Below are 19,974 nucleotides of genomic sequence, written 5' to 3' on the forward strand. Positions count from 1 at the left end.
TATCGGATCCTATATGCTCAATTTGATACGTATTTGATAAAAGGCTTTACAAGTTCCTAAGCAAGGACAATCGGATACCATTAAGTCATAAATAACCCTTTCCAAACGTACTTACCTAGGAACTTGTAAAACTTTTTTTTATCAAACACACGTCAAATTGAGCATAGGATCCGAGAAATGCAAGAGCAAACCTCCATTTAGTCAATTTTTTTTACTTGTAACAATATTATTTTGCAGAAAATGTACGATAATTGTTACCTTGCTTCAGTGTCTATCCTATCCAACACAACAATCCACTCGAAGCCAGTCAACGCCTTCGGCTTGTTAGCCAAGCCAAAACTCCGTCTTCGCCACAGTCAAGCATGTATCGATGATTGTACTTAGTCTATCCGTCACAGAGATACTTCTTCACATCATGGATGAACGTCTTCTCGATGAGAGTATGATGGCAAGTCGCTGGACAAAGCTTCCTAGTCTCCATGTCCTCATACACGAAGTCGAACTCTGCGTAAATACTAGGCAGAATCGCCGCTTGTTGTGTGGCGTAACATCATTCCACGATGGTATCTCCGGAGGAATGTGTTCTCGTACCATGCCCCCCAAGCTGTTGGCAAACATACCAATCCTCTTGCCTTGCACCCTCTTCACGGGCGGATAAAATTGTTGTAGAAACGAATCAAAGACCATGACCACCTTTTTTCCCTTTCTCGCCCTCTGAGAATCGACACCCGTCGTAACACCCCGTACTGCAGACGGAATTGTCTCTGGCAGATCACCGTCTCCACCACCTAGGCTCGTGGACATACTGCAGTATTTAAAATAAAATTAGAAAGTGAGACTATTAAAAATTTAGTTAAAAATACATCAAAACAAATTAAAACATTACTCTATCGTCATCATCATTTATAAAGTCAACCTGTTCTATCTCAATATGATCATCAACAACATCTCCAAGAAAATGATCAACAGCTTCCTTGTGATCTTCATCGTTGTCTATGAAATCAGCTAGTTCGTTTTCACTGTCATCGTTAACAAGAGTTGCTTCATACTTTTCATGACGATGAGACAGACGATCGAAGTCAGTTTGCAGTACTGACAATGAAACTACAACCGAAGATGAGACATAGATATCAGATAAATCCCGCACAAATTGATGATTACAATCTTCGATGACATTCATTCCTTATCATCAAGATTCTAATGGTCGTTCAAGTAGAAGATTTTTTTGGCTTGAGTCGTTAGTATAAATGGCTCATCCGCGAACCATTTTTTTGCCACATAAGCACTCGTTGTTCCACGTACGGTATCCATGCGTACGCGTCTTCGTGCGTCGTGTTTGTCACCACACCAATGACATCTAAATAATACGACTCAACAATCATGTCGATAATTCAGCACGACAATATCATCCGTCCTTTTGTAGAAAGTGTAGCCATCTATAGGTACGCACAAGTCGCTGTTTTAAGTAGTACACATATGATCGCAACGAGAAGTTATGAACTTCACACCGACGTTCTTATATGGTCCGACTAACAAAGCGTATAGCTCTTCAGACACATCCAATCCCTCGGTTGTCAGATCGTCTATTTGCGATTAAGAAGAATATTGAATTATGAGTATCATGATGATCTAGTGTCGACGAAATCATTCGAGGGCCGGTCGACGAAATCATCATAATCATCGTGATTCATTATATCATGACTAGCGTCGTGTAATCCGCCAACATCTCGCTCCTTCTCAACTAATGCGTCTTCTTCAGCAACGATGGCACGTTGTGGCTCGCCGTGATGATACCATTGAGTGTAGTACAAAGAAAAAGCCTAGGATAAAAGATGCACCAGAACAACTCATATTTGTTAGGTATTTGTATTGTTGCAACTACCCAAGGATACTTGATTTCGCCATAGCTAAATGTTGAAAAATCAAAATATTAGAAAATTTTCAACATTAATAGTAATCTAATCTCTACTTGGATTTGACATAACGCTAAATGTTAAAAAAATCAAAATATTAGAAAATTTTCTCATGAATAAGAACTTTAGAAGATATATATGAGAACGAGACCGAGACCAGACATTACTTTTAAAGTTTAATGTCGAAAAATTGCGATGATTAAGGAAATGAGATATTTTAAACTACTTAATAAGAAATTTTGCCGCCCTATAATATCAACAAATAAAAACCTGCAATTTCATATAAAACATATATATACCAGCCAGAACTGTCTTATTGAACAGCTAAACCATTAATCGAGGCTCAGTGGCTCGATTACGACAATTTAACAATTCAAATAAATAAATTTAAACAAGATAATTTTACAATTATAATCACAATATTAACTTAATTAATTCTAAATTACCTAATTTATTACAATTTTATTATCGGTTTAAGTTATCAAAACTAATTATCTAAAAATTAATCAATTATCTAATTTATTTAACATACCAATTATCATATTAACAAATTAAACCTAAGATATTTAACTACTTAATTAACCAACAATTCAACTATTAAATAAAAATTTAATTAATTAACTAAATTAACCAATTTAATTAAATTAACTAGTAGTTAACCTAACATGTTAACATACTTATTAACAAATTTACTAATCTAATTCATAATTAACAAATTTATAAACATGTGATTTAATTACCTAAATAACTACCTAAAAAATTTATTAACCTAATTATTTAACTTAAATAACTAATTACTAAACTAACTAATCAACTAACGTAAGTAACATAAATAACCACTGATTACCTTCACCGACGAGGCTGCGAGGCACAAGGCACGGGGCTACGATCGACCGGGCTGAGGCGACGATGAGACGAGGCGGAGATCAACTACAAAGAGGACGCAGAGCTCAACGCGGCTGCGAGGGTGGACACGGACCTCGACGCTGACGCGGAGCTCGTCGAGGTTGTAGGGGCTCGGAGATGAAGGGTTGTCGATACTTGTCGAGGGGCTTCGACCGGGCTGTGACGAGGCTGCGACCGGGCTGCGACGGGGCTTCGACCGGGCATTGAACATATAGAAGAGAGAGAGAGAGTTAGAGAGGCTTACCGAGGCTGCAAGACGACGATGAGGCTCCGGTTGAGCGGGACTACGAGAAGATGGGGTTGTCGGGGTGTGGTGGATGGGTTATCGAGGCTGAGAGAGAGGGAAATTTAGAGTCACCAGAGGTTGTGGTCGAGCGGAGGTTGTGGTCAAGCGGCGTGGATGACGGCACGGCGTGGACGAGCGCGGCAGAGCAACTTCTCGGTGGTGGTGGAGGTGTGGTGGTGGTGGTGGAGGATCAGTGGTAGTGTGGTGGAGGCTCAGTGGTGGTGTGGTGGCGGCAGAGCTTCACCGGAGGCGTGGTGGTGGAGGTTCGGTGGTGGCGTGGTAGTGGTGGTGCTGGGCAGAGTGGTGAGAAAATCGGAGCAAGGGAGGGATGGAGCGGCGGCAAAGCTTTAAGAAAGGGAGAGTGAGTCAGAGGTGCGGTGGTGGTGGACGGAGCTTCCAAGGGGAGAAAATCGGATAGAGAGAAAGTAAAATTTGACGAACTTGGGTCTCATTTGCGGATGAAGAAGACGCGAATTTACATCAGTCTTACTTAGATTAGAAGCGACATTAGAATCGACTAGTCACTTCTAATTTTAAGGTCACCAAAAACGACGTTGTTAAAAATTGAAAATTTTGGCGAAGAAAACAAGTAGTCAAAATTTCGATGGCGTAGAAGCGATAAGTCACTTCTAAATTTGACAAAACAACATCGTTTTATTTTAAAAAAAATGAAAATTTGGCGGAAAAAATAAGGAGTCAAAAATTTCGGCAGTCTGGAAGCGACATGTCGCTTCTATTGTCACTTTTAATGACCGAATCTGGTTGTTGGCATGTACGATACGGGTGTCATCTAGGTATTTCGACGATCGATTCACCAGTTCCATCAGGCCTTCGACTTTTTTTTGCCATGGATGACATCGTTTATTCTATTCTAGCAGCACCAAGCCAGAGTCACAAAGGTGTCAAAATCAGCCCTGTCTAGGAGATCTTGCATGGACGATAGAAAATCAATGATATCTCCTCTGAAAAAAGCTTTACTTGTCTGCCACCAACCATTGGCTTTCCATACTGAGGCAATAGACTTGCATCTCTAATTCATGTGAAACAGCGTCTCTTCGTTTAAACCACACCGCTGGCAGATTGCAAAAACATCCATTCTACTCCTGATAAGGTTCTCTAGAGTTGGGATCTAGTTTCCGCAAATCTCCAATGGAATATCCAAATTTTCGGAGGGAGCTTCGACTTCCAAAGACCCTTCCACCAGGACTCAATCTATTGGGAATAAGAGGACTTTCCTATGCGAACATCTCACTAAGCACCTGGTAGCCACTTTTGATTGAGTAGTCGCCGTTCTTCATGTAATGCCAACAAAGGGAGTCTTTCGTCTCTCAGAGCTTGATCGGGGTGGAGAGTATGACTCGCACCTCATCGGGGTCAAGCCACTCACATAGAAGGGCTAGTTTGAACCACGGCTCGGATATTTAAGGTCCTTCACCTTGGTACCTTCTGGAATGCGATGACCGGAACGGAGAATTAAATTTTTGGGTTAAGGGATCCACCTTCCATTACGAGCGTCTATTGTCTCCCTCTGGGTGGCTTTAAAGAATAGAAGGCGATCATCGGCGAAGAAAAGATATGAAATCGAGGCTCCTGGGTTTCCAAATCTTAGGTCTTTGATCGATCTCCGGCGCTCCGCCCTCCGAAAAGACCCGAGAGGCCCTCCGAGCAAAAGAGGAAAAGGAAGATGGAAAGAGGATCCCCTTATCGGAGACCCCTCTCCGGGGTAATATTTCGCTTGACCTTTCCGATAAGAACAAAGGAGAAACGAACGGATCAAACACATCTCATGATCAACTCCATCCATTTCTGATCGTATCCGAGTTTCCACATAATGGCCTCGACCAAGTCTCACTCAACCATATCATAGGCCTTTGACATGTCGATCTTGAGTGCCCCACACTTCCCATTGACAAAACGACCCTGTCGCATAGTGGGAGGACCCTCATATTCGATCACCACATTATCGAAGATTTGGCGCCCTCCTATGAAGGCGCTTTGGTTCTCCAAAGTTTCCCTTCCCATGGTCCATTTATTAGCGAAGCACTTCGAGATCGCCTTGTACACCACGTTGCAAAGGCTTATAGGCCAAAACTCTTGGATCTTCGTTAGGTCATTACACTTGGGGATAAGAACAAGAATAGTATCATTAAAGGCTCCAAGATCCTCGCTTTTGTTAAGGACCCCCAAACCTACCCTCGTCACGGTCTATCCAACCACCTCCCAATATTTTTTAAAAAGCAAACTTGGAAAACCGTCCATCCCGGGGGCCTTCAAGGGTGAAAGCTCAAATCTACTGTTTAAGTTGTCTTGATAAATGTTATTAGGAGAAGAAAGAACAACTATAAAGACAACAAGAAAAAAGAACACACAAGAATAGTAACCCAGTTCGGCCAAACTGCCTACTCAGGGGGGATATGAATCCCGGTGAAAATAGTAACTTCACTAGACAATAGTATGAGTACAATGACGGAACACATATGGATGATAACCTTCCCCTTATTCCCAACCCCAAACTATTCTAGAGAGTTTCTAATCTAGGCTTCCCTTAGATTTGAGCTCCCATCACTTTTCACTCTCACATACTCTCAGTGTTTCAATGAATACCAACCACCAGCAAAACACGATGAGCTAGGTTTGTTCTCGTCGGAAAGACACCAATACTAGATGACAAAATACACAATTTTTTTTTCTTTGTCTTAGATTTTCGGCGTAGTAAAATGTGTAACCCTACACAGGAGAGAAACATTCTCTTATATAAGAAACAAGCAAAGAGAATGTCCTCTGATCCGGAATAGAGACAGCTGGCGCACATCCAATGCAACCAGTAAAAAAGGTGTCAGCGAGACCACGTCGCACCCTGACATTCAAAGATGAAAGCTGTTCATAATTCTTAAAGTTTTATTGCAATGGTTGACCAAATAATAAGATGAAGATACTCAAATTAAAGAGAATAGAAATTAACATCGGAAAATGAGTGGCACCGGAGCTTTGTGAACGAGAAAAGTTGCAAAATAAGAGAAAACCGACGAATAAGCTTTTTTGGAGCGGTGAAGGACAGAAGAAAAATGGTAGACTTAACTCTATAAAATCCTCAAACTTTGAGCAACATAATTATATGCCGCAATAATGTACACTGCTTCAGAAATTTGTCACACAAAGAACAAAAAAATTGGCGTGCAAGTAGAAGATAATGCCCCGGCGAATTTTGTTTGTACCCTATTCTAGATTTGTGCGATGTAAATGTGTGTCGTGAATAGGCTGTTCCCCATCAAAAAATTTGGTCATAAAACCCAAAATTCTCCATCTTGCAAGCAAGCACGCATGCAGGCATACATACACACTATAACTTATTTGGTGTTTTCTACTTTTGACTTAAAATATCATATCAATGATTTATTCTAATATATAATATGAAAATCCGTGGATGATAAAATATGAGATTTGGAATTTGTTAATCAACGCTAAAATTTTATCAACTGATATCATAAAGCATGTGTTTTTTTTTATTATTATTGAATATGTGTATGTATTTCTCTTCTATTTGATTGATTGAGCTCTGATTTGTTAGTCTGACTTAAAACCCCTAGTGAAAGATCTTTCCTTCGTTGTTTGTTATGCTCATGTTTATTTCGAAATTTTTTGCATCAACGCTATATTGGACCGATAAAAGAAAATTGTCCACGGTGTATGTTTGACTTTATTGATATCATTTTATTTGAATCGATCATCATTGATCCTGGATCTGAAAATAATCTTCATCAAGGAAAGTCGAACTGCAACTTAAATAAAAGTTATAGAATCAACCACTAGAAATAGTTAAGAACAAGTCGACTCAAAAGCTAAGTTTTGAACTCAAATTTTAGTTTGGAAAATGAAAATTTGAAAGAAAATAAAAATTTTGATAGCATATCGAAATACTCTGTATTTTTTGGTAGTCAATGAAATGTCGAGGGAATGAGAATGAAGAGAGTGACAATGAGAAACACATATGACAACTGCAAGTTGAAATTTACTTGGATTTTCATCTTCTACTCAGTTTTTAGAGAAAACAAAATCTTAGTTTTAATTATGCAATTTCTCTCAAAATTATTTCCATGTTGTTTTCTTCAAAACAATCAACAAAAACTCTAAGAAATATAAAATAGATTGTGTGTGTGTGTGTGTGTGTGTGTGTGTGTGTGTGTGTGTGTGTGTGTGTGTTTCATCGCATTGAATGTGGGGGTATATTTATCAAGTCTTCGACTATCCCCATAGAACACACAGTTTAATCACTTTCCCTCCCTCAAAACCTAATTTGGTTGGTATTATAGTGAGCTCTCTCACCTTGCGTGTAAGCATGTGATTCAATCCCTGTAATAGTAAAATTAATGTCTTCATTATTGAATTTAAAAAAAAATTAATTTGTACTTGAAAAGTTCAATGTAATCAATCATAAATAAAAATAGTAATAAAAATATTCATTTGCCCCCTTTGCCTATCATACTTATAGGGGAAACGACCAAAATGCTTTTCAGCGACACAGAGTATTAGAGTGTATGTCCTACGTGGCGCGGTTTTATCTTCTCATTGGTTATTAGCTGTGTATGCCCTGCGTGGCAATTTGATATTTCTCTATTGGTTAGCCTTGTGGTATAAAAGGTTGTCGATGTGTATTAGCCAAACAGTTTTCGAAATTGAAAAACTCTGTTTCACTTTTCTCTCCCGCCTTTCTTTTTAGTGTTCCTTTTGAGTTCTTTTGAGTTCTTTCATGGTATCAGAGCACACTAGGTTGCTGAAATGAGTGAGCAAAATTCTTCCGCACAAACTGAGGTTGAATCCTCTGCAATTGGATCCAAGATTGTTCCGATCGCCTTCAACAACGCCATTTCCGTGAAGCTCGATGTGACGAATTTCCTCGTGTGGCGAAAGCAAGTTTTAGCCGCGGTGAGAGGCTACAAACTCCATGGATTTCTTCTCGGCACGAAGGCACCTCCTCAGAAATTTCTCTCAGAGTCCGACGAGAAGATCGGCAATGTTAATCCTCTGTTTGACGACTGGGAACAACAGGATCAACTTCTTGTTTCCTGGCTCTTGTCATCAATGACTGAGAGTGTTCTACGACGAACGATGAAGTGCGATTCCAGTGCTGAAGTCTGGAGTACTCTAGAGATCTACTTTGCAGCTCAGGTTCGAGCGAAAGTATCTCAGTACAAGATGGAGCTTCAACGATTGAAGAAGAATTCGCTTCCTATGAACGAATTTTTGCTCAAGATCAGGAATCTAATCGATCTTTTGAGCCTCGTTGGTCATGATATAGGTGTTGGAGGTCATTTGGATGCTATTTGTGATGGATTGCCAGTCGAGTATGACACGTTTGTTCTTACTACAACAGCACGGACCGATGAGATCAACATTGAAGAGTTTGAGTCACTTCTCCTTGCTCAGGAAGCTCGAGTTGAAAGTCGCCTCAAGGATCTGGACTCCACAGCTGTGAAATCAGTATATGTGGCCTCAGCGAATCAGGAGAAGAAGAAGGCTGATGCTCAGGTCTTCTCGACTTTCAACAACACCAGTCACTCCAACTCAGGTTCTTTCACCTCGACTGAGAGAGGTCGTGGCCGTGGACGTGGTCGCTATGGTCGTGGATCTAGAAATCGACCTGTGTGTCAAGTGTGTGGACGTGTTGGTCACGCTGCTCTTGACTGCTACTATAGGTTTGATGATTCCTATCGTTCTCAAACTCCGTCGTCTAATCGAGGAGGTTTCTCTCAAGGTCGTGGCGGTTATCAGAACTTTCAAGGTCGTGGATCTCATCCTATGGCAATGATGGCTGCTCCATCCTCATACAATTCTGATCCTCATTGGTATCCTGATTCTGGAGCCACTACTCATGTCACTGCCGATGTTGGGAATCTAGCCTATCACAGCGACTACTTTGGTCCTGATCAAGTGCACGTTGGTAATGGTAAGGGTTTATCTATTGAGCATATTGGTCAAACTCTTGTTGTCTCTCCTTTCACCTCTCGAAAATTGTCTCTATCTGATTTGTTGCATGTTCCGGAAATTACTAAAAATCTTCTTAGTGTCCAAAAGTTTTGTGTTGACAATAATGTTTTCTTTGAATTTCATCCTTGGTTTTGTCTTGTTAAGGATCTGAAGTCTCGTACAATTCTTTTGGAAGGCAAGGTTAAGGATGATCTCTACGTCTTTGACTCCAATCAAATGTCTCTGTTGAAGTCTTCTTCAGATATGTCTTCTTTTCAGCGTTTGTCTCCGGTTAAGTCTGGTTTGTCTCCTGGTCATTCAGTAAATTCAGTCTCCATGCCTAGGGATTTAAATGGTTGGCATGCTCGTTTAGGTCATCCTTCGTCTAAGATTGTCAACACTGTCCTTTCTTTGTGTAATATTTCTGCTAAAAATAAGAGTAAAACTGATGTCTGTTCTTCTTGCTGCCTTGGCAAGATTCATAAATTTCCATTTCCTAGGTCTATTACTGTGTATACATCTCCTCTTGAACTCATTCATACTGATCTTTGGGGACCAGCTCATACTATTTCAAAGAATGGAAATCGTTACTATATTGCTTTCATTGATGTCTACTCTCGTTTTACTTGGATCTATATGCTTAAACAAAAGTCTGAGGCATTTCATACTTTTGTGAATTTTAAGAATCAAGTGGAATTGCAAACTGGTCTGAAAATCAAAGCTATTCAGTCTGATGGTGGTGGTGAGTTTCGTGTGTTTTCTAAGTTTCTTGAGACTCACGGTATCGTTCATAGGATATCTTGTCCTCACACTCAACAGCAAAATGGTCTAGTTGAGCGTAAACACAGACATATGTAGAGAATGGTATTACTCTTCTTGCTCATTCGGGTATGCCATTTGAGTTTTGGGATGAGGCTTTTCGTGCAACGGTTTATGTGCACAATCGTTTGCCCACTCCTGTGCTTAACAACAAAACTCCTCTTGAACTTTTTGCTAAAACTAAGCCTAATTTTGCTCTTCTACGTGTGTTTGGATGTGCCTGTTTTCCAAACACTCGTCCATACAATGCTCATAAGCTTGATTTCAAATCAGAAGAGTGCACGTTCCTTGGCTATAGTTTGAATCATCGTGGTTACAAATGTCTCTCCCACACTGGTCGTATTTTTATTTCTCGTGATGTTATTTTTGATGAATCTCGTTTTCCTTTCAAGTCTCTCTCACCGCTGTCTATTTCTTCTCCTATTGCTGAGCCTCCTTGTCCAGCTCAGATCCCTCTTGTGGTTTCTCGTTTTGAGTCGACCAATGTGCTTGATAACCCTGCTGTTTTGCACTCATCCTCTGAGGTTATAGATGTGTCTCAAGAGCAGGTTGATGCTCCTGTTGAGGTTTCAGCACCATTGGTGTTGCCTGCATCACCTGAGCCGTCCTCCCACGTGCCTCTCCCACGTGTACCTGAGTCTTCTAATGTTCATGGCATGTTGACAAGGAGCAAGCATGGCATTCACAAGCCTAGAGTTTTTATTGCTTCAATTCAAGAACCTTTTAATGTCAAAGAGGCTCTCTCAAGCTCAGGTTGGACTGCGGCTATGACAAAAGAGTTAGATGCTCTTCACCTTAACTCCACGTGGCGTCTTGTTCCCTATCCAGTTGATAAGAAAATCATTGGGTGTAAGTGGGTTTTTAAGGTCAAAGAGCACCCTGATGGATCTCTCAACAAGCTTAAAGCTCATCTTGTGGCTCAGGGGTGTGGTCAGGAGGCTGGTTGTGACTATAGTGAGACCTTTAGTCCTATGGTCAAACAGACCACTGTTCGTGTGCTGCTTACTCTGGCTGTCTCTCACAACTGGTCTCTTTGTCAATTGGATATTGATAATGCTTTTCTCAATGGCGATCTTCATGATGAGGTTTATATGCGTCAGCCACCGGGGTTTGTTGATCCTCAGTTTCCAGGCTATGTGTGTCGTCTTCAGAAGTCGCTCTATGGCCTCAAATAGGCTCCTCGTGCTTGGTACGAGAAGCTTTAGACAGCTCTTCTTCATCTTGGATTTTCTGTGTCCAAGGCTGATCACTCGTTGTTTCTAAGGCATTCTGGCGGTTCCTCTTTGTTTCTACTGGTTTATGTGGACGATATCATAATCACAGGCTCGAACTCGTCTGAGGTTGAACTCCTCATCTCCAATCTCAAGTCGTTGTTTGCTCTCAAAGACCTTGGCAAACTGAGCTACTTCCTTGGGATTCAAGTCACTGAGACTTCATCTGGCTTGGTGTTGTCTCAAACCAAGTATATCCCTGACTTGCTGTGTCGAGCTAAGCTTTAATATGCAAAGCCTATGTCTTCTCCGATGACTAGCGGTACGAGATTGTCTGCATTTGGTAGTGATCCAGTTGCTGACCCTACTTTGTATCGAAGTATTGTCGGTGCTTTGCAATATGCCACGATAACGAGACCGGAGATTTCCTTCGCTGTCAACAAAGTGTGCCAATTTATGCACAAGCCCCTAGAGTCTCATTGGAAGGCAGCTAAGCGAATTCTTCGCTATTTAGCGGGTACAGCTAACATGGGGTTGTGCATCCAAAAATCCTCTCATATGAATATCACTGGGTATGCTGACGCTGATTGGGGATCTGACCCTGATGATCGTCGTTCCACGATTGGGTTTTGCATGTTTGTCGGCTCGAATCTTGTTACGTGGTAGTCCAAGAAACAGCATACCATCTCGCGGAGTTCCACTGAGGCTGAGTTTCGGAGTATTGCTTCTGTAGTGGCTGAGATCACCTGGCTTTCTGCTCTTCTTCGCGAGCTCGGAGTTTGTCAATCCAGACCACCGGACGTGTGGTGTGATAATCAGTTCGCTGTTCTGCTCTCAGCCAATCCTGTCCTTCACGCTCGAACTAAGCATGTGGAAATGGATCTGTACTTTGTTCGTGAGAAGGTTACACAGGGTTTTCTTCGTGTTAAGCATGTTCCGGGTCATGATCAGATAGCTGATGTTCTGACCAAGGCTCTTTCAAGCGCAGCTTTTCCGCGGCTTCGTTCCAAACTGATGGTTCAACGTCTTCCAGCGTGCACATCAGTTTGAGGGGGGCTATTAGAGTGTATGTCCTACGTGGCGCGGTTTTATCTTCTCATTGGTTATTAGCTGTGTATGCCCTGCGTGGCAATTTGATATTTCTCTATTGGTTAGCCTTGTGGTATAAAAGGTTGTCGATGTGTGTTAGCCAAACAGTTTTCGAAATTGAAAAACTCTGTTTCACTTTTCTTTCCCGCCTTTCTTTTGAGTGTTCCTTTTGAGTTCTTTTGAGTTCTTTCACAGAGCACATATAAAATAACATAATGTGTATATATACAAATATATATATATAAGTATAATTTCAACGCGTTGCTATGGGTGTAATCTGCTATATATACACACGAAAAATATCAATCGTCATGTATCCAAAATAATATAAGTTATAATCGATTAAGCAGTGATAAATTAGTAATTTTAAGCAGTGACAAATTAATAATTTTAAACAGTGGTAAATTTGTAAATTTTTATATTTTCAGAGTTAATTTTTCTTTGTTAAATTAGAGTGGTAATTTTATAATATCTTCAAAGAGAAATTTCGTCACTTTAGACTTAATAATAAATTGTGTTTACATGTGAATAGTGTCACCGTCTTTTATATATATATAAATATAATGTATATATATATATATGTACGCACGTGCATGCCTAGCCAAGAAAACTATCATCTCTGCTGTGCTATATCATTTTTTAAGTTTTTTTTAGCATACATCCATTTCCGTACAGTTATTATAGTAAGAAAATACGGAACTCAATACACCCTAGTTTAAATTATAAATCTAATTCAAAATAATGTTTTTTACAATGTTTGAAATATAGAACTTAGGAGATGACTCGGAAAGATGATAAAGAAGAAAGTCAAAAAGAGTAGAATAAATAAGTTTAAAAATTTTAAAAATATATTTGAATATTTTTTTTTGAATAACACGGATTTTCCATTAATATTGGGTAAAAAAACTCATCAACACAGGAGAATAACACCTTAGTACATGGATTACCAAGACCTAAGTCGAGGTGAATCTAACACTAACTTCCGGTAAAAGTACGATATGTGCAAACTTCCGACAACGGGAAGAATTACAAGCACCAATAGAGCATACAAGAGGCTCGTTAAAAAACCCAAAGAATGGCGATGGAAAAATCCAACCAAACTTGGTCCGATAACCACGAATAGGGTGGCTCTTCAACCTGCATAGATAAAAACCTAACAGGAAATCCACTACGGGAAAGGGAACTACGGCTAATCCGAGTCCAACACAAAACAAAGCATAACAATAAAAGGATAGGTCCATTCAACACCAGAAAAACAAACTAAAAAACTAAAACCAAAACAAACTAAAAAAAGGCAGACACCCGCACCCAAGATCTGCAGCGAGCACGGCCGCGTCGCGAACGTCGACGAACTACAACTGTCACTCGGCATCAAGCTTCGATGGCTCGAACCCGTGGCACAGAGCACCTCCAGCGATTCCATCCGAGAGGGACCATAAAGATCGGGGTCGACGGGACCACGTCGGAGCTTCGGATCTACACACGAGAGGGAGGGACTCGCTGTGCACCTCCGAAACACGCTAGTCCACACCGTCGGGGCTGAACCGGTGCCGGGGACGTCACGGGGGTCGGAGGGGGGAGGGTCCGGGACGAGGCCTCTCTTGGGCATTTCGTTGAACACCTTGTAGGCGACGCTGAGATCGCCGTTCAAATCCAGGCCTCGCATCGCTATGTTGTGGGACTCCGTGTCCGGGTCGACGTCGTGCTTGTGCGCCGTTCTGAAGAGGTCTAGGCCGGCGCGGACGTGGCTCCGGCGAGAGAAGAGGATCTTGAGGACGGAGTTCAGGTGCTGGGTCGAGGGCTGGGCTCCCCCCAGGATCGACGCCGTGGCTGAGAGCACGCCGGCGAGCAGCATCCTGGGGGGCGGCGGCGGCGGCGGCTGCTAAAAGGAGAAGAAGAGGTTTAGAGAGAAACCTTAGTTTCTAGAGAGAGAAAGTTTAGAGAGTTGAGCATAATAGCCTAGCCACAAAAATATATTTGAATATAAACTTAATATTTCTGAAAATTAAATCAATATAACTTTAAGAGCTATACAAAAAAAAACAAAAAAAAAACAAAATTGAGTATTTTTGAACTATTTAGAAGCAAAAAACAAATTCATTCAACATATGCTCCCTCTCTCTCTCTCTCTCGTGTATATATAGTCACTTCTCCCAATATTACTCCCAAAAGAAATCTCTCTCTATTTGTCCCATATTTGGCTTCACCAAACTCTCAATACAAAAGGGTTCAAATAACATAAATCCAGGCATAGTTTTCATGGTTGTCTCATCAAGAAGTCAAGTTGTGGTTCTAGTTGTGATGCTTTTTAGTGTTTTGGCTACACAAGACCATCATGGAGCTTTAGGAGGTAGGCCATCAATTCATTTTGATCAGAAGGTACTTGAAGAAGATCCACAGAAAGTCCAAGCAGTTTGGAGTGAAAGCTCTATCAACAACACCAATATTAATGATAATGGAAATCAAGACTTTTTTGCAGCAACTAAGAGAGAAGTTCCTTCTTGTCCAGACCCATTACATAATAAATAGGTCATTTACAACCTAAATATATATTATACATAAAGTAAATTATTACACTTATTTGTAAAAGATGTATATATACAGATATATATACTTCCAATTATATCGTGTATCGATTACACTGGAGAAAGAAGTGGTGAGTTCTTATTTACTTCAATAGTGCTTCTTTTTTCTTTTTTCTTTTTTCTTTTTTCTTTTTTCTTTTTTCTTTTTTCTTTTTTCTTTTTTCTTTTTTCTTTTTTCTTTCCCACCATTATTATATATTATAATATTTGGAAGGGTATATGAATTCCAAAGAGTTGTAGTGTCTTGCTTTTTCGTGGTTGGCAAAGGCATAAAAATTGAAATGTATGTTCTAATAATCGCCCGAGTGCACTATGGATTTGACTTGTATCATGCAAAATTACAAAAAGTCATACCTGTCGTCTACAGTTTAATTGATTAATTATTACTACTTTTATTATTTTCTATCGTTGATTATTATTGGCCTCCTTTTTCTCTTAGAACAATATGTACTGTCCGCTCCTTTCTTTCTCGTTCCATGTACAGGTCTTGCGGTTGCGGTGGTATATATAAAAAATGGGGTAACGGTGATAATAATACTCGGGTCAAAATACTACTTATATACTCAATATTTTTATTTTTGACAAAAATACTACATGTTACGTTATAGTAGTTCCGTTACTACTCGGACCATTAAGTGAAGAATGAACGGCTAAGATTGAAGAAATAATATTTATGTATGGTTTTGTATATTGTTTTCGATTATTTTTAAATTAAATTAATAAATAAGTGGGAATAAATTAACATTATCAATATTTCTTTTGCTTCTACGTCATATCTTTCTAGTCGTGTTCTTCTTCTTCTTCTTCGGATCCATAGATCTCTTCAAAGCTCGGTTTAATCTTCTCTTTCTTCTTCGTCTTCTTTTCCATACTGCTCGGTTCCTTAGTGGTCTTCTTCTTCATCATCATCTCTTCCTTGTCTTCTTCTTTGAAATCATAGATCTCGCACTCATCGTCGGAGTTGTGAAACCTAAGATGAGCAGACGAAAAAGACGACAACTTTCTCATCCCGGCGCGGCGATAGAAGAGCCCATGGAAGAAAGAGAAAGCTTTTTTTCTCTCTTTGCGCTTTTCCTCGTACCGGAAAAAACTACGTTATCTCTCCTTTTTTCTTCGCCATCGTCGTCGTCCAAGCACAGCAAGTTCGGGCGCGACCCGCGTGACATTTCGACGCTGCATTCTTCCTCGCAGACCACGAAGAATCGAAGAAGAAGAAGAATCGATATTGATATTTAATAATCGAAGAAGAAGAAGAAGAAGAAGAAGAAGAAGAAGAAGAAGAAGAGAAGTTTTGGGGATTTAGGATTTCAGGAACGAAGGCTATTCAATATTGATATTTACCTTATATATTTAGTTTAAATGTTTACTTTAGTTATTTTTATTTAAAAGAACTATTTAATCGATTTTAATTCATCAGATAGGTAGATTCATGTCACGTGAATTTCCGTCTATCACTTAACGGTCCGAGTAGTAACGGAACCATTATAACGTAACATGTGGTATTTTGACAAAGAAAAAAAACGTTGAGTATATAAGTAGTATTTTGACCAAACATTGAGTATTATTGTGACCATTTCCCAATAAAAAAAATCAAAAAATTAGGAAAATAGCCAATTTAAACGTTTGATATTGCTAAATAGCCAACGTTTGGTAAATCTTAGGTAAATAGTCATAAATGATACATGACTTAATATATGTCACTGGCTATTTACTTAATATTTACGTTTATAAATATATGAAATTGACTATTTACCTAATATTTACCAAACGTTGACTATTTAATAGTATCTGTTGAAGTTTAGAGAGAGAAGATAAAGAGAGAGAGAATCGGAGAAGAGAGAGAGTGTTCCGAGACTTTGAATATTTCTTGTATTTAATATTAATTTGTATCACCTATTTATACATAAGGTGGGTACAAGAGAGAGTGTAATAAATACATGTGTAAAAACTACTTCTAGGAAAAAGAGAATAATAAATATACACAGAGAGCAAGACAACGGAAATAACATGAGAAATAAATGCGACGATTTCCCATGAGGAATGAGTTCCAAGGAGAGGACTTCCGAGGCAAGCTCGACGCGGAAGGGCGAGCTGACGAGCTCGACGCGGAAGGGCAAGCTGACGAGCTCGATTTCAACAGTATCAAACGTTTAAGTTTACTATTTTCCAGTATCCCACGTATCATTCTTTTCGAGGGCTTGGATCTCAGCATGACTTGCGTCTCGCCACTCGGAACTTTGAAGGGCTTCCTCGATGGAGTTCGGCACTTTTACTTCATCTAACTTCGCCACATAGGCTTGGTAGCTCGTAGATAAATTCCCATAGTACACGTAATCTGCCATCATGTATTGAGCACACGACCGAGGAGGTTTTCTCAATGCAATGGGTAAGTCTGGAGATTCAATGTTACCTTGTTCAATAGTGTCGTGGTTCAGGTTCGGAGAGACATCTTGGTCGCGAGCTTGTACCGGACTCTGGGTGATATTCAGTTCGCATGGAGAGGGTTCAGAGGCTTGCGAGCTGGGAATTTCTTGAACAGGTGAGCTAGGAATTTCTGGAACATGTGAGGTCGGATTTTGAGGCGAGCTGGGCGAGCTGGGAATTTCTGAGACAGGTGAGGTCGGATTTTGAGGCGAGCTGAATTCTGGGTTTATGATGAGCCAATTTGGGAAGTCATTTTTGTCATTCTCCCCCTGACGAGCTGAATTGGCGAAGTAAGGACTGAACTCATGAAAATATACATCCATTGAGACTATGAATTTTTGTGATCGGGGTTCATAGCATTTGTAGCCTTTCTGGGTGGCTGAATAGCCAAGAAAGATGCATTTGAGCTATTTTGGTTCAAGTTTACCTTGGCCATAAGAATGGGTGAAGACTGAACAGCCGAACACTTTCGCATGTAGGGTTGAGATGAGTCGATAGTGAGGGTATGTCTCTAGAAGGACTTGAGATGGGATTTTATAGTCAAGGACACGAGATGACATTCTGTTTATGAGGTAGGTGGCTGTGAGGATAGCTTCTCCCCAAAAATGAGATGGGACGTTTGAGGAGAACATGATGGCTCGGGCGACCTCGAGAATGTGTCGATTTTTCCGCTCGGCTACCCCATTTTGCTGCGGGGTATGAACGCACGAGCTGGAGTGAATTATGCCATGTGTTTTGAAGAAATCGCCGAGCTCAGAATTAAAGTAATCTCGAGCGTTGTCAGTGTGGATAATTTGAATGGATGTGTCGAACTGTGTTTGGATCATTTTGTGAAAGATTTTGAATAGATTGGATGTTTCAGATTTTTGTTTCATCATGTATATCCAACTGAGTCTAGTGTGGTCGTCAACAAAGAGAAGGAACCATCGAACTCCAGTGATATTGGGAACTTTTGAGGGCCCCCATATATCACTGTGAATTGTGGCAAAAGGGCGAGATGGTTTGTACGAGGTGGGGTGATACGAGCTTCGAGAATGTTTGGCGAACTCACACATGTCACACTGAATAGAATTGATATTTTTATTGATAAACAAAGAAGGAAACATTCGTTTGAGATACATGAAATTTGGATGCCCTAGTCTAAGGTGATTGAGCATGATCTCTTTGTACTGGGGTGAATGTTGGGCGAGCTGACACATGGCGGGCTGATCTGGCTTGATGACATAGAGTCCGGTGCTTAGCTCGGCATTACCAATCTGTCTCCCCGTGACCTGTTCCTGAAACACACATGAACTTCCATAAAAAATAGTTCGGCACTTAGAGTCTTGGTTGATCTTATGCACAGATAAGAGATTGCATTGTACTTGAGGCACAAAGAACACCGAGTATAGCCTCATGGACTTCGTCAAGACAACGGTGCCAATACCAGTGACTTGAGTTTTGGCTCCGTTGGCGATGGTGACTGATATGTTTTTACTGCAAGCGGAGTAAGTTGTGAATAGATTTCTATTACCAGTCATGTGATCAGTGGCACCGGAGTCGACAATCCATGTTGTGGGATTCTCTGAGCTTACATTGAGGGCTCTAGGAGAGTTACCTAGAGGGCCAATGCCCGAGTGTTCTCCACTGAGTTGGACTTGTTGAAGAAGCTTCTGGAGAATAGCGAGCTGGTCGTTGCTGAAGGGAGAGGAGTCTGAGGTCGAGGTCGAGGCAGCGGACGAGGTGGATACTAAGTTTCCGACTGAGTTAGGATCCTTAGTATCTTGGGTAGACTTCGAGCTCGGTGGTTTCCCATGCAGTTTCCAGCAGGTTTCTCGGAGGTGTCCAGGTCGTCTGCAATGATCGCAGTAGGGGCGAGGTTTGCGAGGTTTCTCTATTGAGACGCGGGCTGCAAGAACTTCGTCTCCATGTGTGGTGAGGGCGGACGAGTCTGAGGATGAGCCCGGAAGTGAGCTCGATTTGATAACTCCCAGCATGAGTTTCCTCCTGCTTTCCTCGTGTCTGACCGCGGAGAAGGCTTCACGGAGATATGGTAGTGGTTTTGTACTAAGTATCCGACCTCTGACCTCATCAAGGTCTTGGTTGAGGCCGGATAGTAGTTTAAACACACGTTTGGTCTCCACTATCCTGCGGTAGATTTTTGAGTCTTCGGAGCTGGTCCACTGGTGCTATTCGTAGAGGTCGATCTTCTGCCACAGATGTGTGAGCGAGCTGAAGAACTGAGTAACAGACATCTCTCCTTGACGTAGGTCGTGGAGAGTGTTCTCAGTTTCAAACAGCTCGGACATATCTTCTAAGTTGGAGAAGATTTCTCTAGCTGCTTGCCAGATTTCTGCTGCCGTTCGGTAAAGGAGGAAGGTTTCTCCGATTTCGGGGAGCATATAGTTTATGAGCCAGGACATCACCATGCTTTTCGGCCTTCCAACTCTTGAACGTCGGATCTTCGATCACAGGAGATGTGGCCACGCCTGTGAGGTAGTCATCTTTACCTCGTCCCGATATGAACATGAGCACAGATTGGGACCACTGTAGGAAGTTGTGGCCATTGAGTTTGTGGCTCGTGATATGTTGGGAGAAGGATTCAGATTGCGACTGAGTGGGCGTGGTCTGAGTGGTGTTCATGATGGTTGATTTTCCCTGCTCTGATACCATGTTGAAGTTTAGAGAGAGAAGATAAAGAAAGAGAGAATCGGAGAAGAGAGAGAGTGTTCCGAGACTTTGAATATTTCTTGTATTTAATATTAATTTGTATCACGTATTTATACATAAGGTGGGTA

At 40.9% G+C, this 19,974-nt stretch overlaps 1 protein-coding gene across 1 annotated transcript; it reads left to right on the forward strand.

Moving 5' to 3' along the window:
* The first annotated feature begins 7,881 nt into the window (after nt 1-7,881).
* On the forward strand, nt 7,882-11,387 carry LOC149380773 (uncharacterized). Its single transcript, XM_089601203.1, has 4 exons — nt 7,882-9,138; nt 9,235-9,390; nt 10,281-11,024; nt 11,130-11,387. Exons 1-4 carry the CDS (start codon nt 7,882-7,884, stop codon nt 11,385-11,387), a joined length of 2,415 nt encoding a protein of 804 aa, XP_089457329.1.
* The last annotated feature ends 8,587 nt before the right edge of the window (nt 11,388-19,974 follow it).

This window comes from Urtica dioica, chromosome 11 (assembly GCF_054948205.1).
Source record: "Urtica dioica subsp. dioica isolate 48M chromosome 11, U.dioica_male_clone48M_v1_H2, whole genome shotgun sequence".
NCBI classification, from domain to species: Eukaryota; Viridiplantae; Streptophyta; class Magnoliopsida; order Rosales; family Urticaceae; genus Urtica; species Urtica dioica.

What these genes read in the sequence shown, in the direction of transcription:
- LOC149380773 (XM_089601203.1), top strand. Translation starts at nt 7,882, where the DNA reads ATGAGTGAGCAAAATTCTTCCGCACAAACTGAGGTTGAATCCTCTGCA. An exon ending in CTCTATCTGATTTGTTGCAT is followed by an intron (nt 9,139 to 9,234) that starts GTTCCGGAAATT and finishes TGTCTTGTTAAG; the next exon opens with GATCTGAAGTCTCGTACAAT. An exon ending in GTTTGTCTCCTGGTCATTCA is followed by an intron (nt 9,391 to 10,280) that starts GTAAATTCAGTC and finishes TTTCCTTTCAAG; the next exon opens with TCTCTCTCACCGCTGTCTAT.